Source organism: Cygnus atratus, chromosome 3 (assembly GCF_013377495.2).
Source record: "Cygnus atratus isolate AKBS03 ecotype Queensland, Australia chromosome 3, CAtr_DNAZoo_HiC_assembly, whole genome shotgun sequence".
Lineage (NCBI taxonomy): Eukaryota > Metazoa > Chordata > Aves > Anseriformes > Anatidae > Cygnus > Cygnus atratus.
The window spans coordinates 86852710-86874595 of record NC_066364.1 but is presented as its reverse complement, the minus strand read 5'-3'; the positions used below and the strand labels follow the sequence as shown (position 1 = coordinate 86874595).

Genomic DNA, 21886 nt, shown 5'->3' with positions numbered 1-21886 from the left:
GCCTATTTCAGTCTCACACTTTAAATTCAGTGGTTTTGTACAGGCAGAAGAAAAAAATAATTATCTTACACATCATGCAAGAAAAATTTGTGTGTGCATGATTAAATCTAAATGAACGGTTCTAAAGTGAACTTATGAGTACTCAATACGGACCAGAAACCTACAATTAATGACCACTGGAACATTGTTATTAAGCAAATTGCATTCTTTCACACAGTATCAATAGAGCAAACTCAACAGTACTAGAGGTTACATACCCATTTTCATATTCGTGCACGGTGCTGAGCCATGTTTAGCTACACTATACTTTTCATCCACTGACCTCAAAAAAGCTTTAATCAACTCAAATGATTATTAATTTCAGCTCAAAGAAGAAAACTAAGGCATAAAAACAACTTGTCCAAAATCACACCTAGTTGCTGGCAGCCCAAGCAAGAGGATGTAGGCCCTGACTGTTTACTCCAGTCTCCTATCCATGCTGGCCGAAAACAGCCCACCTCAGGTGGGCAGAGAAACAGTAGGCCTTCCCATAACATGACCTCAACAGCAACTGCAGACAATTCCATACCCCGCCTCTGTCTCAAGTCTTCTAAATTCTCTCTATTCATAATGCTCACTTCTTGCTCTGATTTTGGTTTTCTGACTTTTTCCCCAGTAAGTTTTCACCCCTTTGCCCTTAGTTATGCGTGGTAGTTCTCAAATAGGACTTTCTTCTGCCATACCTGATGCTTCCATTACACATAATAGTGCCCTAGTACTCACCTGTACTGTCCAGGAGGAAGGAAGCTGGAAGACCAGCAAATAAAGTTCTGAAGTATCAGTTACTTCTCCTGCTTCCTAAAGTCCTCCGTGAGGACAACTAGTAAGGCAAGAGCTATGAAAGGAATTGGCAGCTGTGGGGAGAGTGCAAACAGAGGTAGAGGAGATGTAAGCTTGGATTTGCCTCAGACTCATTAAGAGACTATAGCAGGATATGGCCAAGATTGAGAAAGTACATGGTAGACCAAGGGGAAGCAATAGGACAGCTTCTGACACCAGCTTGAGGCTTGTTTACGTCAGAAGATAAAAAGTAAGGACAGAGTCTCAGCTGGCATTTACCAACTTTGTAATGCTACGAATTTTAAGTAGCATATCTTCTACAATGTTCTGCTACATGTACAGAACTGATGAAGTAGAATTTGATCAAGCATTTTCTACAAACTTCGAGTGGTTAAGAAAACACTCCAAAAAATCAAGTTTGGAGAATATAATGTCAGTTTGTTTTTTTTTTTAGTGTTAAGAAAATGTAAATTTCTTGTGGTTACAACAACGACAAAAAAAATGTAGTTTGCAGAAACCGTAAGGATGGTTTCAAGTCTGTCTTCATAGCTGCATTTCACTTCAAAAGCTGAAACTTAGAAAGGGTCTTATGAGCAAAACCAGACGCTTCTTTCCAAAATACTAAATTCCAAAGTCATTTGCTGGAGTCATTAGAGCTGTCTACACCTTGGATGTTCCTCCCACTTGGCTGAAACTTTAAAGCTTCCTAGCTGAATTGAAAGCAACCAAATAGACTTTGTTCACATTTAAACAAGGGAAAAGAGTATCTCTTAGTACCTACAGAACAAGAAATTTGAGCATATTTTAAAAGACATCTGTGTTTCAAAAATATAATAAACAAAACCAATCTCCTCTTTTAATACACCAAAAACTGTGAGCTAGTCTTCCAGTTTTCTAGCTTATAATGAATATGAAGCTACAGTTTCCCAAATTAGAGGCCTACCTTCAGTTCTTCTGTGCACAGGTAAATGAGGTTGCAGTGGTGAAAGCAGGTTATCCAGGAGATTAAGTAAACTTTCTAAAACACCACTGTTACTAAGAGATCTTTGGCCAATGCAGGAAAGCAACATGAAGACCCTAAAAATAAAATTTAAAGATTTCATTTTCTCTCCAGTTTCAGTAATATTATGAAACACCCCTTCTAGAACCATATTCCCCTAGGCTTTCAAGCAGATTGCTACAGAAACCAGCACTGTGGCCCAGCAAGTGGACTAGATTTCAAGATCTATTGTCATATAGTGCAGTATTTTGTTATATGTTTTCTCTTTCACCCTGAAGAGGTCAGTAGTTACTTGCAGAACATCCCATTCTGTACATCTGAAACAAGAGCTTATCTGTTTTATTTCCTATTACATGTGATATGCTGAATAGCAGGAGTAGAGAATTCAATACATGTACTCTTATAACATTGAATTAATCCATTTAGAAGTATGACAATGTAAATGTTACAGTCCAAAGAAGGCAGAAAGCCACAGAATAGCAAATATGTTAGATTAAAATAACAGAGGGATGTTTAGAATATCAAGTATCTCATTCAATAATCTGGAATGATCAACACATCCTAACACCTAGTACTCAGCTCTATGCTTTTTTACTCGTATCTCAAAGACGACTTCTATATTAGAAGCAAGTAGTGTGCTTTTCAGTCTCATTTCTGCTTCCAAATGCATTGGAAGAAGGAAGAACAGCTCTGTGGTGAGAGTGTATTTACGCCTGATAAAGCAGAAGGCAATTTTTGACACTGGAAAGCAATCCTGCTAGGTATGTGAAGAGCACCAGAAGTGTCTTCCGATACACTTCTAAGTGAGGGAAAGAGCAACTTACTGCGGTGCAAGTACCAAATACATGCAAAAAAAATAACTACAAACAGACAATTGTCATTTGCAGTGCTTTTTTGGAACTACTTCTTACATCAGTGGAATAAACAGGTAAGTATTATTTAGCCACATTTTTGCCAATTGAAATGTTAAGTTACGAACCATGGAATTATTTACAAGTGATTCACAGGTGACTTATCAATATAAGCTTATACCTTACCTGTCTTGTGGGAATATGAGAAGTTGCTCTGAATTGTATAATTCCTGCAATACGTTCGAGAGAAACTGACCCCACCACCTTTCTCCTCCACAAAGCTGAACAAGCAGAAGGCCAGTATGCAAACGTATTTTGGGGGTTCCACTGATACATAAGTGTTTAAATAATTCTTCACAAGCTTGAGCATGAAAAGTACTTTGTAGAACCACAGGAACAGAGTGTCCTTTTAATAAAAGAGAATAAGCAACCATGTTTAAGGAGAGAGAATGATGCCATTATAACTACTTTGGCTTCAAGACAAGTAGAAAAAGTTTGTAGGAAGTTTTAAAAACTATTATGATTAGACTAATTGACATGGAAAAGCAGGAAGAGAGAGGAACAGATGGGGAGATGGTAATTTGCAGGTAACCCATAAAGATCAGTCCGTTTGGTCAAAACCATATCAATTTCATGTTAGTGCATCAAATACCTCCATGGAATCTACACAAAGCAAAAAACAAACCATCATTATGCTTAAGAACAAACTGGCACAGAAAATTACAAGATAGACACACCTGTCTATTTAGAGAACAATGTTCCACAAATACTATTTAAAAAAATTTTTTTTTTTTTTTTTAGATTCACCACTCCTACTCAGACTTTTCAATTTTGATTCTCCAAGAACACTTTCAATGGCGAGTTTAGGAAATAACAATCCTTACTGGATAAGTAGATATTAAAAAATCAACAACTGAGCACAGATATTGATTTTATGATTTTTTTCCAAAGAAGTTCTCTCTGCCTCTGTTGCCCACTTTTAACTGCCTAATCTGGTTCCAGGATCTTCCACAAGCTCATTCTATCTACATGAATATTGTGCCTGGGAAGTCTTCAACAAACTGAATCAGCCCACAAGATGGTGTCACAATCAAATGGTATCTGAACAAAGGAAAACGCAGCTAGGACTATGGAAAAGGGAGAAGGAACTTGATACTCTGTCTCATCCTTTTTTGAAGTAGGAAGTGGTTAGTTATCTCAGCTTGGTGCAACTGGTCAAGCTGTGCACTGCATATTACCAGCTACTAAACTCATAGTAAAACATAACAGAATACAGTTTAAAAGCTTTATAGTGGGAATATACAGATTCAGAAAAAGCAACACTTGCAAATTGTTTCCACAAACATGACAAAAGCTTTGAAATCTGAAAAAATACTTACCATTGGAAGAATGAAGCAAACTAAGCAAAGTATCCAGTAAGTATCTAATGATGGTACGCAACTGTTCCGTAGATGACATCTGAATCAACTCTTTTGGATCAGATTGTTCCTTCAGTGTTTTCCTGCTTGCACCCAAAGCTACTCTGAGCCTCTGAACAGCATGGTGAGCCAAATTGAGTTGAAGCTGTAGCTGAATGCAGTCCTGGTAAGCAGAAAATACTCTGCTATCTTCTTCTACTGCCTTGTCTGGCTTTCGTAAAAAGTACTGGGCATTGTTAGCGCTATTGAGTGGTGGCAGGTCAATACTCTGCAGAAGGATTTCTAACCGATGGCAGGCCAAATTGTACCTAAAAGGAAACATTCCAACACAATATAATAGACGTTAGTAAGCAGCAATATATTTGACAGTCACCTTGCCGGAAGATGACTTCTGGTCAATTTTGAACACATTACTGAAACAGATATATAAAAAAAAAAAAACACTACAGAGTAGTCTTTGTTAATAGTATGAAGATGCTCACTGTAACAACTCAACAACAGTTTTCTTTTAATTGAATAATAACACAGGAAGAAAAAATACTTATGAAAGAAACTTCTGATATTCCAGTGTTTTAAGCTAAAATAACTAGTAAATATGCATTTTTTTCTTCTAACCTGCACTGTATGTCTTCTTGCAATGCAACCATCATTGCTAGATGTTGGTCAATTTCTGGCTGATTTGCAGCTTCACCTTCCCCTCTGAGGGGATCATGCATTAGTTTCAGCTCATTTTCAAAGGGCAGGATATAGGTATGGCCATAATAAAATCCCAATGGAATTTTTGCTCTAGCATTTGTGCTACCGTATCGACCAATAACAGTGATCTGAAAAAGAATACAGCAGTATTGTTACAAAACAGGCAAAATATACACTAAATTAAGAATTCATGTGTAGGCAGCTAAGTTTGATCTGAAGAGAACTTCAAAGAAAGTTCACAAAGTAACGAAAATCAAGAGTTTAAATAAGACATTGTACAGTCCATCTCCTCTTACCTTCATAAACCTGCAAACTGGCGGGGGCAACAAGTCATGTAAAATAAGTGAGTGTGTGCTAATGTCAGTAGCCACTACCAGCCGCCTTCCATCCACTTCTTCTCCTAAAGTCCAGATGTCAATTGACAAAGAAGCCAAGTCTCCACATGTGGGAATCAATACATCCGTCAGTAATATAGGTCTTCCAAAATCTAAGGTCACAAATCTTCTTGCTCCTAGAGAAAAAGTACAGGATACCAGTGCACATTAATCAGTGAGAGATATTATTACTCCTCAAACAACAAAATTTCTGTTTCTATATTGTCAAGAAAATGTTTATTTGAGGTTTGAAATAGCTGTACAGTTTCAAAATCTCTCAGCACAGCCTGCACCCATTGAAAAGAAAATTTGGGATTCGAATTAATGTACAGTGTTAAGTCTTTTATGCATTACTTCAGAATCTATGCTCTGTCTGGAGTCCCAACATACACTGTCCCCTCTGCATACCTCTCCCTCCTCCCCAAGGATTTTTCAAACTTGGTGAACATCACTGAAGTTGGGGCTTAAACTTCTGGATGCAATGGAAATGCAAACTCAAACATATCTTCTCTTTAGAAAGCCAAGTGAAACTGCAGCTAAGCAACTCACAAAAGACCCTGAAAAATACTTAACTTAATAGAAAATGTGTCAAAATTATTATTATTATTATTTTTTACCTGAATGCATTCGCTCTATAATAATTGACTGATGAGGTGGAGGTTGAAGAAAATGTGAAGCATGAGATATTGCAAGAGCAAGACCAGATCCAAGTGGATTCTGAGAAGGGGAAAAACAACAGTAAAATTAAGTCATTAGAGGCTACAGATTTATAATAACCTATTCTTTAGAAGAAACTCTAGGAAAACCTCAAGATTTAAAGATGTCCAATTTCTGACAACACCTATACTACATTTATATTTGACCATGCACCATCAAAATACATTAACTACCAGGTTTAGAGTATTTATAGCTCATTATACAGTTGAGCTAGTTCCAGTTTAAAGAAACCACTGGAGTGATAACCTTATCTCACTTTCAGAACGTCTTTCTTTTCATACTGTCTAAACTCAGTTATATAGTTTTCACACCTCATCCAAATAAACAGATTTACTAGCATTCAAGTACAAATTAGTTAGATGGCTAATATCACCACATTTCTATAAAAAGCAAATGAAAACAATTACCGTTCTAGTCTTGCTTGTATTTTTGTTATGTGCAGCGAGGTTAACCGTTGGGGGATCAATGACTGAACCAGGGAAAAGCTGAGCAAGCTCTGCACTAATAACAGCAGAAACTGCCTCATTAGGTGGAGTCAAGGGAGGAGTCATGAAAAGAGGAGTTGTTTTCGGTGTTGGTGGAATGACATCTGAAGGATGAATGAAGAACCCTGGGGCTGCTACTGGATTAGAAGGCACAGAGTTGTGAACAGGACCAACTGCTGATGCTGCTGCCGCCGCCGCTGCTGTTGTCTGATGCAGTTTTGCTTCCAGCTTAGCTTTCTGTGGGAAAAATGGAAACAGTGTATGTAGTAAACAATTCTGTTTGTGAACACAGGAGTAGTATTGAAATACGAGTTCAGTTTGCATTATGAGCTAGATTTAAGAATTCCACACCTTCAACATCGGCACACTAGCTGTCTACTACAAGCTGAAAAATAAAACTGTATTCAACTTGACCTCCCTTGCTGAGGAACACGAGTAATTAAAGTACTTAACTGGAGTAATCAAATAATAATAATAATAAAATACAACTGAACACCAGAAGAGTCACAGTGTCAACACAAACTGCATTATAATAATAGGTTTATCATTTATTTCCCCACATCTGCAACTCTGTCTTTCATTTCAGTGGTCTTTCTCAGATTCACAGATTGATGCTCTTAAGTATTAAGATTTAGTTTTGATAACAAATTCCCCACCCACCCTCAAAATATACAAAAAACAAGTCTGAAAGACTGAAGCAGCATGGGAGACTCATCATTTTGCTTAACGAGTGTGGATGTTCAGTCCAGAGCTGCTCATTCCTCAAATACACTATGGAAAAAGAGGAAAAAGAAGGAAAAAAGAAAAAAAAAAGAGAAAAAAAAAGTGACTAGCTCTGCAACTATTTTCCTCAGCTTTTGAAGTTTAGAGACAGCATTAAAAAATAGCCAAGTAGCCTCCAACCTGTTGCTGAAGCTTCAAAAGCTGCTGCTGTTTCTCTTGCAGCACCTGGAGCTGTTGCTCGGCTGAGGCCATTGCATGAGAGAGAGACTGCAAAGCTACCTGGGCTGCCGAACTCAGTGCTGTCGAGGCTTCCCCAACCGTTCCAGATGAGAGACCACCAACTGCTGGGGTAACCCCAAAGGTACTCACTGGCATGAAACAAACAAAAAACAAACAAACAAAAAAACATGTACGTAGAACAGAAATGATAAAAACCACCTTTAATTCCTTAATTGTTGAGAGCAATGTAAAAACAAGATAAGTATCATGTCTATCGACTTCTTGCAACAAAGTATTATCATCTTGAATTACAAAGCATATGGTTTATAGATTATACATTCGGTATACATGCAACATTTTCACTACAGAGAGCCACCTAAAGCCCTGGAATGTTTTTGCCACATTAGGCTACAAGGTGAACATGTGTGTTTGTAGATTATACTCACTCACCGACAGAAACAAATTCATTCCAATTCATAAATCTGAAATCTAGTTTGTTAAACTCTATGAAGAAATTGACATACAAATTATTTTTTAAAATATTTCAATACTTCAGACAAATCCATTTGACATACAGTGCTCATTATGTCCAATTAAAATTATCACATTGTAGAATTAAGCTAAGTAGAAAAAATGAAAAATTGTATATACCAGTAAACGTACTTGCATCGTCCCTTTCTATTCTAGTTCCATCACTTGTTGAAACGCAGGTAAAGTGCAAAGGTTCAACTTCCAGAAGCCCAGTAAGGGAGGTAAAACTACCTTCAGCAGCTGCACAGCTACTTATTTTCCCATTTCCTGAAAGAGAAATAGGTATCTGCACTATCATCTAATATTTTCTTGGTAACAACATTACAAATCCCAAAGAGCTGAAAGGGACAACTAAATAATCCATAGATTTTATTACTTCATGTTGTGGAACAAACACCTTAACACTGTCACATCCACAATATAAATGGGAGTATATTTTAAAACGGACAGTGTTGCCAAATCTGAACAGACTGTCTTAAGTCCAATTATCAAATGTGATAGCAAAAGCACAGTGTAAAATGTAACTTTCTTAATGCCAGAAATAAATTATATACTGGCGGTTTATTCTTTCTACGCTATCAGAAAGTTAACTTTGCAAAAATACATGGAAATTACGGGAAAGGAAGAGAGAAAAAGTAACAGACTGACAAGGATCATACACCAAGTTAGTATAAAATCTAGACTATTATTCAATATACTAACAGTGGAGTATCGAGGGAGGGGTGGGAAGAAGGTGGACAAGAAAAGGAAAGGAATCGCTATGACTGATGAAATATGTTTGCTATGAAAAGAATTTCCTGAGAGGTAAAAAGCGTCTTATTCTTAGGACATTGCATGGCCTAAAGTTTCACTTATGAACTAACCTGAGAGGACAGATACGAGAATATTTAAGACATTTTAATGCCTCTGAAACAGAAAAACGTCTAATTAAATCTGTAATATTTAAGTAGAAAGAAGCCATCTGGAAGCTTCCCAAGTTCTGAAAAAATCCATTTATGTTTCTCTGCCAGGGGATGATTGCAAGTCTAAATGAATAATAATAGATATCTCAGACAAGCTGCTCAATAGAAATGACAAATGCTTCCCTTGGTGACTCTGACACAGTAAATGATGGCAGCCTTTCTGTTTAATATCTTGCCTTTTCTTAGCTCTTCTACAGGAAAAGAAAAACACCTATTCCAGAAAAAGGCTTTTTTTCTTGTTCTGAGAGCCACAGGAAAAAAAAGATTCTCTTGCTTCACGAGATCTCTTAAGAACTTCATTGTGTACAGCTATAAAACACAGTGAAAGTATAAAAACATATCTTACCTAAAATAATCAGTACAATAGAGATACTAATTTTTCTACAAATAGGTTACTGTTAAACATATGTACCTGATAGAACATCAGACAAATCAATTTCATCTGACTGTACTCCAATGCTGCTGTTGTATACATTTTTACAAGAAGAGCCACTTATTTCCAAATCAAACAGAACTGGATCAAAAGGTGAACTATATAATCCGTATCTGCAAACAGAATAAGACAAACAGCACTATTTAAAGAATAAGAATTTTATATAAAATTATTTACAGAAAAAGGCCAAGTAGTTCACATAGAACTTACTATATTGCAAACCACTCTTTTCATTCAACTGATTTATCTTAATAATTACCATTTACTAATATTTCACTAAAATCACTTATTAGATGACCTTTTCATACAGCTTATGATGCTAAGTAACTCACTGTTACTAACTAGTTTTGGAGATCTAATGCTGTCCTGAAAACATGACATACAATCACACACAGACACGAAAACTAGAATTAAAAACTTAGTTAGCCACAGCAATATGCATGCCTGCACGTGGTAAATCAGCCATTTATCTGAAGTCAATAAAAATGAAGTTTTCCAGAACTGCAAAACAAATTCCAACTCAGCCTGTTCTTCCAGCTGAAGTTAGAACAAAAGGGGAAATGCTGCTAGTGATATCAATTAACACTTGCCAGTACTTTAAATATTTCAGCAGCAGAAAATCTCATTACTCCTTACTCTGGCAGTACTGTAGGGAAAAAAAACAGACAATTGTTCAGGTAACAAGATGGCTGCAAACCAATTAGACTTTTATATGCCAAGAAAAAAGGAAAATCCAAAGTAGTAACAAAATCGGCTTTTTTTTTTTTTTTTTTTTAACCAATACCTACTACAAACAACTGAAAAGAGGAGCAAAAAATGGAAATCAGGACAAATTATTATGCAGGAGTAGAAAAAAGACCACGTCTCTATAGGGACAAAAATGAGAAACACACAAGACTTCATAATTTGACAACTGGCAATAGCCAGAACAAGTTGGAAATATTTGCATAAACACACCAGCAGTGACAACAAGTTTCTTCTTCCCCTGTTTTCCCCCTGCCTCAGAAAAGTTTCTCTTGTATGGCAGGCAAGGAAAGGTAATAGTTGGTAACGCTGAGAAGGCTGCAAAGTTCAAATGTCTTTTTTGATCAAGAAGTCACAGAACGATAATGATTACATGAATACTACCACACCAGCAGGATAGGACAAGTTCTAGACTATGAATATTAAAATGCTTCCCTGCTGGCTGGGCTCAATGCTAAGACTGTAAAAAGTCAGAAAACAAAGTTTTTATTAAAGGGCAATAATTGATACCCAACTTCAAAAAGAGTGAAAAGAAAATCAAGGAATTACAAATAAGTCTATTTAATATATATTCCCCCAGATATACTACACCTGACACCTACAAGACAGCAGACTTAAAATGACAAATTTAGCCAAAGAACACCACATTAGATCAATCTAAGTTGCTCTTTGCAAGCATGTATTAAAAACAGCACATAAAGCACATCTAGCAAGACTAACGCTTTTGCTGTAGCAAGAAAATATGCCAGAGTCAAGTGGTGACAAGACAAAAGCAAATGCTCAAAGACAAAATTCAGTAGGGCACCTTCACAGTCTGTTTTACATTTCAGAATTACGAACTCACTACATTACGTCAGCTTGCCATCAACACCGATTACTTGAATGATTTAAGGAGAGAATTTGATTTATTACATTTGCAGGTGATAAAAACTAAAAAGAGATTACAAGAGCTTTATAGAAAAGGATCAAAATTCAAACGTACTGCACTAAGTTCTGTCAGAGAAGAGCTTGCTGAGTATTCTGTCAAAGCAGAGGTCTCACCTGGAATAATGTTTACAGTTTTGTGTACCACAGTTCACAGAAGACAAGCACCAAATAAAACAGCTCAAGGAAATGCTATAAGAACGACAACAGTTCTGGAGAAAATGATCAAGATACAAACATCCTCTAGACATCCAAAATTTTTCAAGAAGTAAATAATCTGCTCTTTGCCATCAAGGCAGACAGGACAACCATTAACAGGCTTTAGTTGCAGCAGGAGAGATGACATAGGCAGAGGGAGACAGCTGTGGTAGGGAACATGAGGATCCAAGTATAACACCTAAGAACAAGTCTTAATCAAGTATTTATAGTCTTAAAAAAACAACAACAAACAAACAAAAAACCACAGCCCCTCTCAAGAATTTAGCTTACTAAAATTTTAAGCTGATCTGAAGGTTCTGAACTAACATCTACCAGAACTCTTCTACCTTGGATCTTGCTTGACTTGGGGGATAAGTTTTGCCCATAAATCACAATTGAAAGAGCTGTGTAACAGCAGCATGTTCATATCATCACAATATGGCTTTGGAAACTGCTGAAAAACTGAACCACCAGAGATCTCCTTTAGATATAGCACATAAATCCAAAGTTAACGTGGCTAATCAGTTCAACATGTAAAAGATGCAACATCATAGCCAGAAATTACATGGCTATATAATTTAGAATAAGAACCTCCATTCCCAGTAAATACCCCAGGTCTTTACACGTAGCAATCTGGCATTTAGTAGCAATTCTTTAAGTGTATTGTCAGCTTACATATAGTCCACAATTTTATGTAGCACTACACAGAAGGGAAACTATTTAGTGTATTTGATTCCCTCCCATACTCAAAAGATCATACTTTCTTAATCCTTACATCAAAATAATTAAATACTAACTCAAGGATTGCACAACTTCAAACATTACGTACATTATCCATTGATTTGAAGTGCACTGTAAATTGCAAGATAGCAATTTAATTCATCTTTACCCCTGCATCAGTCAAAACTAATATCTAGAGCTATATCAAATCAATCCTTGCTCAAACAAATACTGGAAAATGTGTTTTCTTTTAAACAGCCAACCCTTTTCAGAAGGCCAGAGTGTGGCATTAGACACTTTGCATGTTTGGCTTCATTAAGCTTACAACAACCACAACCCTTCATACCTTGTTTGAAGTAATGCTTCCATAGGTGTTAGGCGATCCTGCAACTGTCGGGACACAGCAGTTAACAACGATGCACAAGCTGTACTACACCCTGCCAAATCTTCATCCTTTACATAATTCAGCAACACAAAATACCAATACACTGATCCTGCATTAAAACAAAAATAAAATTAATTTCAGGTGAAACACGATGTGAATATTTCACTCAAGAAGCATACTATAAAACATAATCAATGGAAGTGACAGATGAAGTATTTTTTTGTTTTGTTTGAGAGGGACTTTAATTGCTGTAATCATTAGTTTGTAGAAGTACTCTTTTCATTGGCTGGTTCATAACTAAAGAAACTAAGATTCCCAAGAGAAAATTTTGCGTGTATTTCTTCCATTGCTTCTGTCCTCTGCTTTTACTAAACACAACAACCAAAATGCTCTTGATGCTTGAGATGCTAGGCTTTAGGTTCTGATCCCTCCAGAGACAAGCCTCATTCCAGATTCAACTTCTCCCTCTGTTTGTGGCCGCTGTATCCTTATTTCGTATTTGTTGCAGGCACTTCTTACACATAACTCTGGGAGCACAGTGCACGAGTTCTGCATGAAAACACAAATCTCTGCCTTCTCCTCTCCTTGCCTTCCTCTGCACACTCCATATCATCAATAGCAGAACGTTAAATGTTTCTACCTTCGTAACACAGTAAGTATTTTGGAATGCAAATAATCTTCCTTCAAGACCCCTTAGTGATGCCAGGCCAGATGCAATTCAACATCATACTGTGAAAAACACAAAGCAGGCCTCACTACCCCAGAAACAAGTGTTTAAAGTCATCTTCTTATTCTAGCAAGCATTCAAAAGGCTTCAGTAAGGTGCTAACAGTACACTACAATACAGATCAGGAAGTAATTTAATTTGGTCTGTGTCCTCTTGGTGGAGAAATAACAGAAGTGGACTGCTCTAGTTGGATGTTACTTGGATAGCCAGACTCCGTGGAATAAATTAGCTACTCTTCCAAAGTAACAGACTCGTGCCATCAGAATTTGTGGCTGCTAAAGACCTTTGAAAATTCTTGCAAAACTAACATGATGTCTCCTAAAAGTTTCGGTGCCTTAGTGCTCCAAGCAAGCTAATTTGCTTAAAATTCTACCATCTACCACCTGACCGCACCACTCCAATAAGCTGTTAGTACTAACTGAACAATTATGTAATTCCTATTTCACAAGGGAGTAAAACAAAACATGCCAAACTACCACACCGTCTATTTGTATGATGACAAACATTGAATACATACCACCTGTTGCAGCAGCAGGCAAAAGAGGCATGTTGTCAAGTAAAGCTTTTAGAAGGACAGATCCAAACCCCTGCTGACTTGGGTCACACCTGCCATTGCTATGAAGAAACACATAGCCAGACACATTAACGTTTAATGAAGTAAGAACAAAATATGAAATCTGCTGAATGAAGATGGAGATCGCCATCTTCACCGTTAGATGAAGTTGAAAAATTGATGTTCTTTGCAATCATAATCTAACAGATTTTTCCTCAACAGAAAATCTTGTAGAACTGCTTGTTCATACGTTTAATGTCAAACAATAACAAAAACATACATGATTCAGACTGCATGCAAAACCCCTAAATACATATTTAGAAAAAGCACATGCACCTTAAATGAAATGGCACTCACCTGATGCATAATGCAAGAAACCGTGCACACTTGTGAGCTATGCTCCGCCCAGCTTCAAAGAAACAAACACGTATTATATCAGAGACGCATTTACGTGTTTTAGAAAGCAAGCTGTCATTTCCTTCCTTTGAGCTGTAAAAACAAGTTGCATTTATCAGGCAACCATATAAAACTGTTTTTACACAGAGCTGATACTGAGAAACAGTTATACTAACAAACACAACTTCTCTCTTACCTGCCAGGTCCATTTGAATACACTCCTGCTAGCCAACAAAGTGTATCTAGCACAAGACTCTGAGCATGTTCTGTGGTCAGACCATCATCTGTCTTTTTGCAAAGAGCAGTGAGCAGCTTCTCATGGAATTCTGAGAACTGTAACATGGCACACCGCTGAACTCTGGGGGAGGGATAAAAACAGAATTATCCAACATGGCCATTCTCCCATTAAGGCAGAATACAAAACTTGAAAGACACTTTAAGAACAGCAAAAAACCACCACCACACCAACAACAAAACAAAAAAGATGCCTAGATGAGACTAAAACCAGTATATGCATATATGATACCCTCCCTGCACACATTCCCAATATTCCTATTTTCTGCTCAGAGAGCTTCCTGGGTTACAGTATATATTTAATAACCTTGGTGGATTTTTTCCCCAATTAACTTGTCTAGTAACTTCTAAACCTAAGCAGACTTTCATAGTCTACAACATTCTTTGGCAACTATTCATGCTTATTTACTTCCTGCTGCATTAAAGGACTTCTTGCTACTTCATGCAGGGCCTCCTCTTATTTCATAGCTCTGACAAAATCCACCACCAAAGGCTTTCTGGAAAATCAGAAATCTTTTAGAAATCACCTAGATCGTGTACAGATTTGTAAAACAAGATTTTTCTTTACAGAAGCCATGTTGATTCTTCTTGTATTTTCCAGTTGTCCACTGATTCTGTTCTTCACCACAATTTTGTACTGGAAGATTAGTAATGCCAAGAGGCTTACTCATCTGCGGTTACCTAAACCATTCTGTTACAATATTCCTGTCCTCATGTTCTAAAGCATTCCATGGCAAGAAATTTCACTAACATTAGAAGTTCATTTGTTTCATCCTGGAACACTCCTGGAATTCTTTGGTGAACACAAACCAGTCCTAAGCAATAATATTGTTCATCTTGTCAATTTGCTCTTACACAATTCATTACATTTTAGAGACTTTTCTAAACCACACAGAGTAACTGAAGTTGTACATCATTATTTTTTTTTCCTGCCCTTGCAGCCTCTTTGTTTACATTACATTACAGCCAGTGCCACCATTGTGGCGTGGTAGTTGGCAATACAGATTAAAAACTACATTATTCATATTTAGGTCTGTAATACCAATCCATGGAGACCTTACGCAGTTTTTGAGTGATAATTTGATAACTGAATTTGATTCTGAACATTTTGACAAATAGTATACTATATGCTGAAAGAAATGAGAAAACGTAGAAATAAAAAACAAAGATATTTACTAAAAAAAAGTCTAAGATGGTACTTAAAAACAAGTCTGTCTAAATCATTTATCTAAATTATTAAGAAAATTGGTGTTACTTTCATTTGCCTTTCAAGTCAGGCAAATAATCACTCAGTATTAAGAATTAATTATCTCTTTTTCTATCATAACTTGCACCACACAGTGCCCTCAAACTAATGACTTACTGGATTTCTTATATAATCTACATTTCATAAATCACTGTTTCAAGTTGTCATTTGAACTGAGATATTTTGAGAACTAAGCATTTCATGAGGACTGTATCTGAAGCTAATATTCCTTAGAATTAAAAACCACCTACTAACCTTTCCTTTGAGATTGAAGTTTTTTTAAATCTTCGAATTGTTACAGAGACTTCTTGAAGTAAATCACAGCCTCTAAGATTATCTGATTTTCTTGAAGAATTACTGGCTTCAATTTTGCTAGATGGTTTTTCCTGATGTTTGAGGGGGAAAAAATATACAGATTTCAGGAACCACACTGTTCTTAGATTGTTGCAACTATGTATCTTGTTCAGAATTCAGCACATACAGCTCAGTAAAATCTCTCAGTTTGAGTACTGAAATACTTACTGCTTGTTAGCAACAGCACAGACATAAAAGTCAAGATTTTTTAAGCTTAAATGTAGTATTGTACATTATTGTACTTAAATGGGCTATTTTTGTTTGTGAACTGTTTTAATACAGAACAGTAAATTGCAAATATTGTTACATTTGCTATTTTCTAACCATTCTAATCATTTCCACAAGAGGCACATCACGTTATCCAGTCTTACAACAATCAAGAGTAGAATACACACATTCCTCACAAGAATTCCTCACAAGAGGAAGAGGTTTATCAGTTACTGAAAACACTCAAGAAAACAGAAGTTTTTTTAAAAAAAATATGCTTACGATAGGAATGTGGCAGAACAGACCTTTTCAACAGAACTTTTAGAGAAGAAAACAAAGATGTTGAACTCTGATTTTTGAAAGCATTAACACAGCATAAATTCAAAAAAAAAAAAAAGATAATTTTCCATGGATCTTAACTCCCCTAACAGCTGTTTTGTTTTCAGATGACATAAGCCACACCAAATCTACAGCTTTAACACAGATGTCTTGGCTATTCAGTACCTTGCCTGCTGCAACTTTTGCCAACAAGGAAGCAAGGGAATGGCCCTTGTTAGTCTGAGGTTTTAGGGATGGTATTCTAACAACTGGCCTAATGCCACCATTGCAGATTTCTTCTGTTCCTCTGTCATTCACTGCTTTAACATGAATTAAAAATGAGCGGTACTTGCCACCAGCCATGCCTGGAAGTGAAAAAAAGAAAAGAGGGATGTGGGGAGGAGAATTTATATAGGTTACTATGACAAGTAACAGATTTCAATTTCACAGACAGTGTACACAAGCAAAGCTCAACTACATTACTTACAGTATTTTCACACCAGTTTGAAATTGTGACTCATTATTGAATTATCTATTGTGTTATATAGCAAAATTTGTCAATGTGAAGATAAATGCGAACCGAAGTCCAGCTACAGAAGTATGAGATGCACTTCAGTCATGCATACTTCATGTGACTAGCATAATAAACTATTTTACCTTTAACAAGCTTTGGACTTGTTAGTGTCAACATTCCAGCATGTCCTGACAGATCAAGTCCAGTAGCCAACCATACTGGACCACAGAGTATATCTTCTTTATGTTCCTCCAGAAATGGACACAACCTAAGACCTTTAAAAACATGAGCAATACAGACCTGAATTATGAATTCTTAAGTTATAAAATCTCATCCTTTGCATTAAAAATACACAATGTCAAACTGATCACTAAACACACAAACTGTACATTGAAAAACTGACAACTACTTTAGGTTACTTGAAGTCTTTTCCCAGTGAGATCAGTAGAGGTAACTGACAGTTTTCAAAACATTTTCAGGTATGTTATATGAATAATATAAATGCAGAGAAAGACTTGGACATAAAAGGAAAAAGCGTAATGAAAGACTGCTGAAAGGACCAAGAAAAGGAATCTTATTTCTGGAACTGATTCACTCCTACTATGAATTTTCCTGTTCAGAGTCAGTAGCTCTCCTCAGCCAGATGCAATATGATTACCTTTCAGACCATCTCTTGCAGATTTTGTGGAAGAACACTCATTAATAAAAATGGTAATAAAAACAGGCAGAGCAAGTCTGATATGACTGAAAGTTAACATGATTGGTTATGAACTCTTTACCGTCCGTTTATAATTTTTCTGAGTTTACCACAGCAATCTCTGTAAAAGCCAGGCAGACAAAGTAAACTTCTGTCATAACTACATAAGAAAACCAAGTAAAATACCGCTGGAATAGGGCATTAGTGTAAGATAGAAAGGTAGCGTATCAATCAACTTTATTTCTGAATTCAAATAAATACTAAACTGCTCTGAAGCACCAAAAACCTCCAGAGCAATGATTTTTTTTTTTTTTTTTTTTTTTTTTTACTTTGAAGTCATACAGCAAACAGACCAGTGAGAGAGGCAACACTGAGCAGGGCTGAGAAATGAGTATGTTTCAAATGGCTGAGAAACGTTTATGGAGAAATTCCAGTATATAATGAAAAATAATTTTTAAAAAGCTCCTATTTTAAACAAACTATAACAATTTAAGTAAAACTTACATTGTGGTTCCTCTACATCCATATACTGCATTTCTTCATTGAATTCAACCGGTCCTGGCTTTCCATTTCTCTCCGTTTCAATATTATGAGCTGGAGATAAAGGAAATGTGATCTGTCTGTCTACTGCTGCTTCTGAAGAACAAAAACATTAGTAAGATTTGTCAACATTCCTTCAGGTTCACAAAAAAACAGAAGCAGTAGCTTAAATTGCAAATGCATTAGCTTTCTACCCAAAACGCTACTGCTAATGTAAGAACAACAAATACACAAGGGTGTGTTTTTCATATTAAGATTGCAACTGAAGTTGCCGTAAAGAGTTAAAAAACATTTCCTTGAATGACCTGTAAACCACTTACTTGAACACCACTCAAGTATTTTCTTCTAATAATCAACTGCAGATTACTCCTTAAGTACTTAGATTCCAGTAGTGAAATTTTGATAAACTAAACTGAAAATAACTGCATTTTTCACGCTGAACATCAGTATATTATTCTGATAACATCTGAGTACAGTTCTTTTTTCAATTAAATGGTTCTCATGAATCATAGATGAAGAGGATGTGCAAGCAAATAAACAAGAAGCATATACAGTGAATTAAGTGGCAGATCAAAACCATTAGTTCCAATCCAGAAGAATTATGCCTCTGACCTTCTTGTTACTACACATTGCACAGTTAACTGGCTCCAGGGGTCTTGTCATACAAAATATGACTGAATAAATTTTCTCCCCCTACTGATCCTCCTTAGGTCTCACTATCTTAACAATTCAGTTCCTTTCTCTCCTTATGGGGGGAGCGATGGGAGTTAACTGAACTTCAGTCTGAATATTTCATGCATTTTCAGGAGCCACCAAACAATTCTGAATATTTCTTTTTTGCTGTGATTAGGACATTTTGGTTAATATCCAAGCACAGATATAAGTCATCTAGGTTTACTTTTCCTTATACTGAAATCCTGTCTAACACCCTGTTACTTCACTCAACAGGGCACGGAAAAAAGGCAAATGTCATTAAGGCCCTTTTCCAAAACACAAGATAGGAAACAACCACAATACAGTAATACTTAGGAGGATGTTGGTTCGCTGGGGCTTCCCAATCAAGAAGAAACAGAGACCTTGCAAAGGTTGCCTGGCAGGCACTCTCACATCTCCCAGCCCTTTCCAGGCTGCGTATGTATACCCTGCCCCCTGTTCTATGCTTTCTCCACCATATCAATTACAGAGAAAAGCAACGGCCATTACACTCCATGTAAGGAAGTGAAATGTTGACTTCTGGAAGAGTTTTGTCAAGTCATTAAGGAAAAAAAAAATCACCATTCTTTAGTGTGTTTTGCATCTGAGTTGAACATTGTCAGACTAATTTCAACACCCAGATCTGCAGACCCAAGACCAAATGGACTGAATACTAAAATTCATGCTGAAAGCAAAGTAGGTTTCATACAGAAAAGCAACATGGTCTGTCTGTCCTAATTTTTGCTTTGATAAAACAAAATGCTGCTGCATATTAAAATGTAGGTATTACTTCAAGCATTAAAGAGGGGAAGAAGCAGCAAGAACATCTGACTCTTGTCCTGTGCTCACAGCTAGCACTGCTTATAAAACTGCTAAACCTTCCTGTATACTGAAAGAATACACTTTCTCCAAGAAGTTCACTATGTTAGAGTATTTTATTCTTGCACAAATACCAGTTTATAGTATTTCTAAAAGGAGGCTCTCCAGAACACCTTTTCCTTGTTAGGTACTGTGGGATGCTACAGAGTGAGTAGTTCTAAGAAAGCATGTCAATGATTTTTGGTATGCCCATGTTTCCTTTTAAAATTTAAAGCTCTGTTACCCTTGTTTAACTGGGGTGCTGTTACTTAGCATTACAAAAGGGAAAAAAAGAGCTTGTATTATCATGTTTGCTGTTCTCCCCAACACATTTCAAATCCAGTAGCCAGTAATATCTGACAGCAAGAGTCCTCTGAAATACTGAGTTCCTGGAAGCTTTTCCGAAAGAGGTGGCCAGATAAAGATCACCAATTAACGTCTCAAGGAAAGGAATACCTTCTGCCCTTAGCAGACAGAGCAAGAGGACATGCAATGAACACTCTCGCCACAGGAAAATCTCAATGGAGGCACAAGCTCTTCCACACCAACGAAGTAACTTTGCACTTTATTCTACCCCCTTACAGGTTCCCTGAGAGCTAGTAAGATGCAGAGTCCAGCTAGGAATCTTCCCAAGGCAAGAGCATTCGTATCTTTGGTCTACCCTGTCAAGGCTGCAAGGAACGTACGATGAAATCATACTGCAGTCTTCACACAGCTTAGTTAATAAGCCAGATAATGAGAGAATTCCCAAGGAAACCAGGTCTTATCTAGTGTAATCAAAAAGAGCCTCGCAATTTTCTCTTACACATCCAAGAGACACTAGTGAATAATCTCCTTCAGTGAGCCAGAACAATAATCTCCTTTAGCTTTTTTGTTAAGATATATTTAAAAAAGAGCAGAGTTTGTTTCAGCTGTCGATTTTTACAATGCATTACAATTGACAACATATTTATTTTAATGACTGGAGGATTCAAGCAATACAGAAAAACAACTTGTTCAACCTTTTTAAACTATGCACTTTCATATGTATAAAATTCAGTATTTTGGAACCGTTTATCGAGTTTGTTTTCCCAATTTACCTTTGAACATGTTAAGTGAAAAAAGAACATGATCCTGAGAAATAGAATGAAATAAATAAAAGATGGAAATATTTGCATAATTTTAACCAAACCTTCTAGCATATCTCACAGAGAATAAGGAGTCTGAGCAGAAAAAAAAAGTTCCTAAAGAGATCTTACGTGCTTTCTTACCATTGACTTTCCCTAAGCCTGGAGCTTTATTTTTCAGTAAAGTCACTTGGATCTGGGGAATGTTTGTGATGTTTGAGTTCAAAACAAACTTGAAGTCCACATGCCCAACCATACAGGCTTTTGGAAGAACCAGTTCAAAGACATGCTCATCCCAGCTGTTGCTGTCAGGAAACAAGAAAACAATGACCCACTGTTAAGATTGAGATCAAGCAGACAGTGTTACCCAGTGCATCCTCCACCTATGCATACATTCTTTAAAAAAAGAAAAAAACTATTTTTCATTAGTTAACATACACACCAATTTCTAAAGTAAAAGCCTTTCAAGCTGTGACTGACCGGCTTCACTTCGTAAGGAACACTTCGTAAGGCCAATTAATAAAATAAGGGAGGGTGAGTCAAAGATTGGATAAAAGCAGCAGTGAAAAGATTCCCTGTTATCTTCATTACAGTCCTGCTTCTATATTACTAAAAATATCAGTTTCGTTTCTAGAAAAAAAAATAAATGAAAAAGAAACAAGACACTAAAAAAGGATCTTCCAGTTGCTGAACGGTATAAAAGCATGAAAGTAACTGCCTTGCAATCTTTTAAGTTGGTCTTCTGTATTGGGAAGCGTTAAACATGGTCACTCTTCAGTACTACAACAGCTGCATCTAGGAGGCTCAAAACACTAGTTCGAAAAAAAGTTTATTTTTTAAAAATACATCTGATAATTTATACAGCATGAGAAGTGATTCTTACCAAGTATAACACACTTATAACAGATTCCAGGTACACATAAAAAGCTTAGTTTTAACTCCTGTTTACAAACAGAGCATTTGCCCATTTCCTCCAGTGGATAGAAGTGACTTACAGAACACATCCATTTAAGAAATTGTAAGCTTTATCTTTAAAAAGCAAGGTGTAATACTTCTCATATGTTTGCATGTTCCTATTGTCTGCCTACATGCATAAACATATATTAATTACTAACACTTTCTAGTATATCACAGGTCACAATTGAGGTTATCATAATTATTTAATCTTATTAAACCATGTCTAC

At 36.5% G+C, this 21886-nt stretch overlaps 1 protein-coding gene across 2 annotated transcripts in view; it reads right to left on the bottom strand.

Annotated features, from left to right (window-relative positions):
• BIRC6 (baculoviral IAP repeat containing 6) overlaps positions 1-21886 on the bottom strand; it is a 178099-nt gene that overhangs the window by 110213 nt on the left and 46000 nt on the right. The window contains exons 13-31 of one of the 2 annotated variants that reach the window (XM_035564936.2): positions 20847-21007; positions 18010-18141; positions 16952-17083; positions 16481-16659; positions 15671-15801; positions 14072-14233; positions 13837-13968; positions 13444-13541; positions 12161-12308; positions 9208-9341; positions 7954-8100; positions 7264-7451; positions 6283-6597; positions 5776-5875; positions 5081-5295; positions 4704-4912; positions 4050-4396; positions 2857-3076; positions 1763-1896 (exon numbers count right to left, since the gene is read on the bottom strand). In XM_035564936.2, the coding sequence (XP_035420829.1) occupies positions 1763-1896; positions 2857-3076; positions 4050-4396; positions 4704-4912; positions 5081-5295; positions 5776-5875; positions 6283-6597; positions 7264-7451; positions 7954-8100; positions 9208-9341; positions 12161-12308; positions 13444-13541; positions 13837-13968; positions 14072-14233; positions 15671-15801; positions 16481-16659; positions 16952-17083; positions 18010-18141; positions 20847-21007 (3284 nt within the window). The remainder of the gene's footprint in view (positions 1-1762; positions 1897-2856; positions 3077-4049; positions 4397-4703; positions 4913-5080; positions 5296-5775; positions 5876-6282; positions 6598-7263; positions 7452-7953; positions 8101-9207; positions 9342-12160; positions 12309-13443; positions 13542-13836; positions 13969-14071; positions 14234-15670; positions 15802-16480; positions 16660-16951; positions 17084-18009; positions 18142-20846; positions 21008-21886) is intronic. The other variant, XM_050709359.1, reaches the window with a different exon arrangement.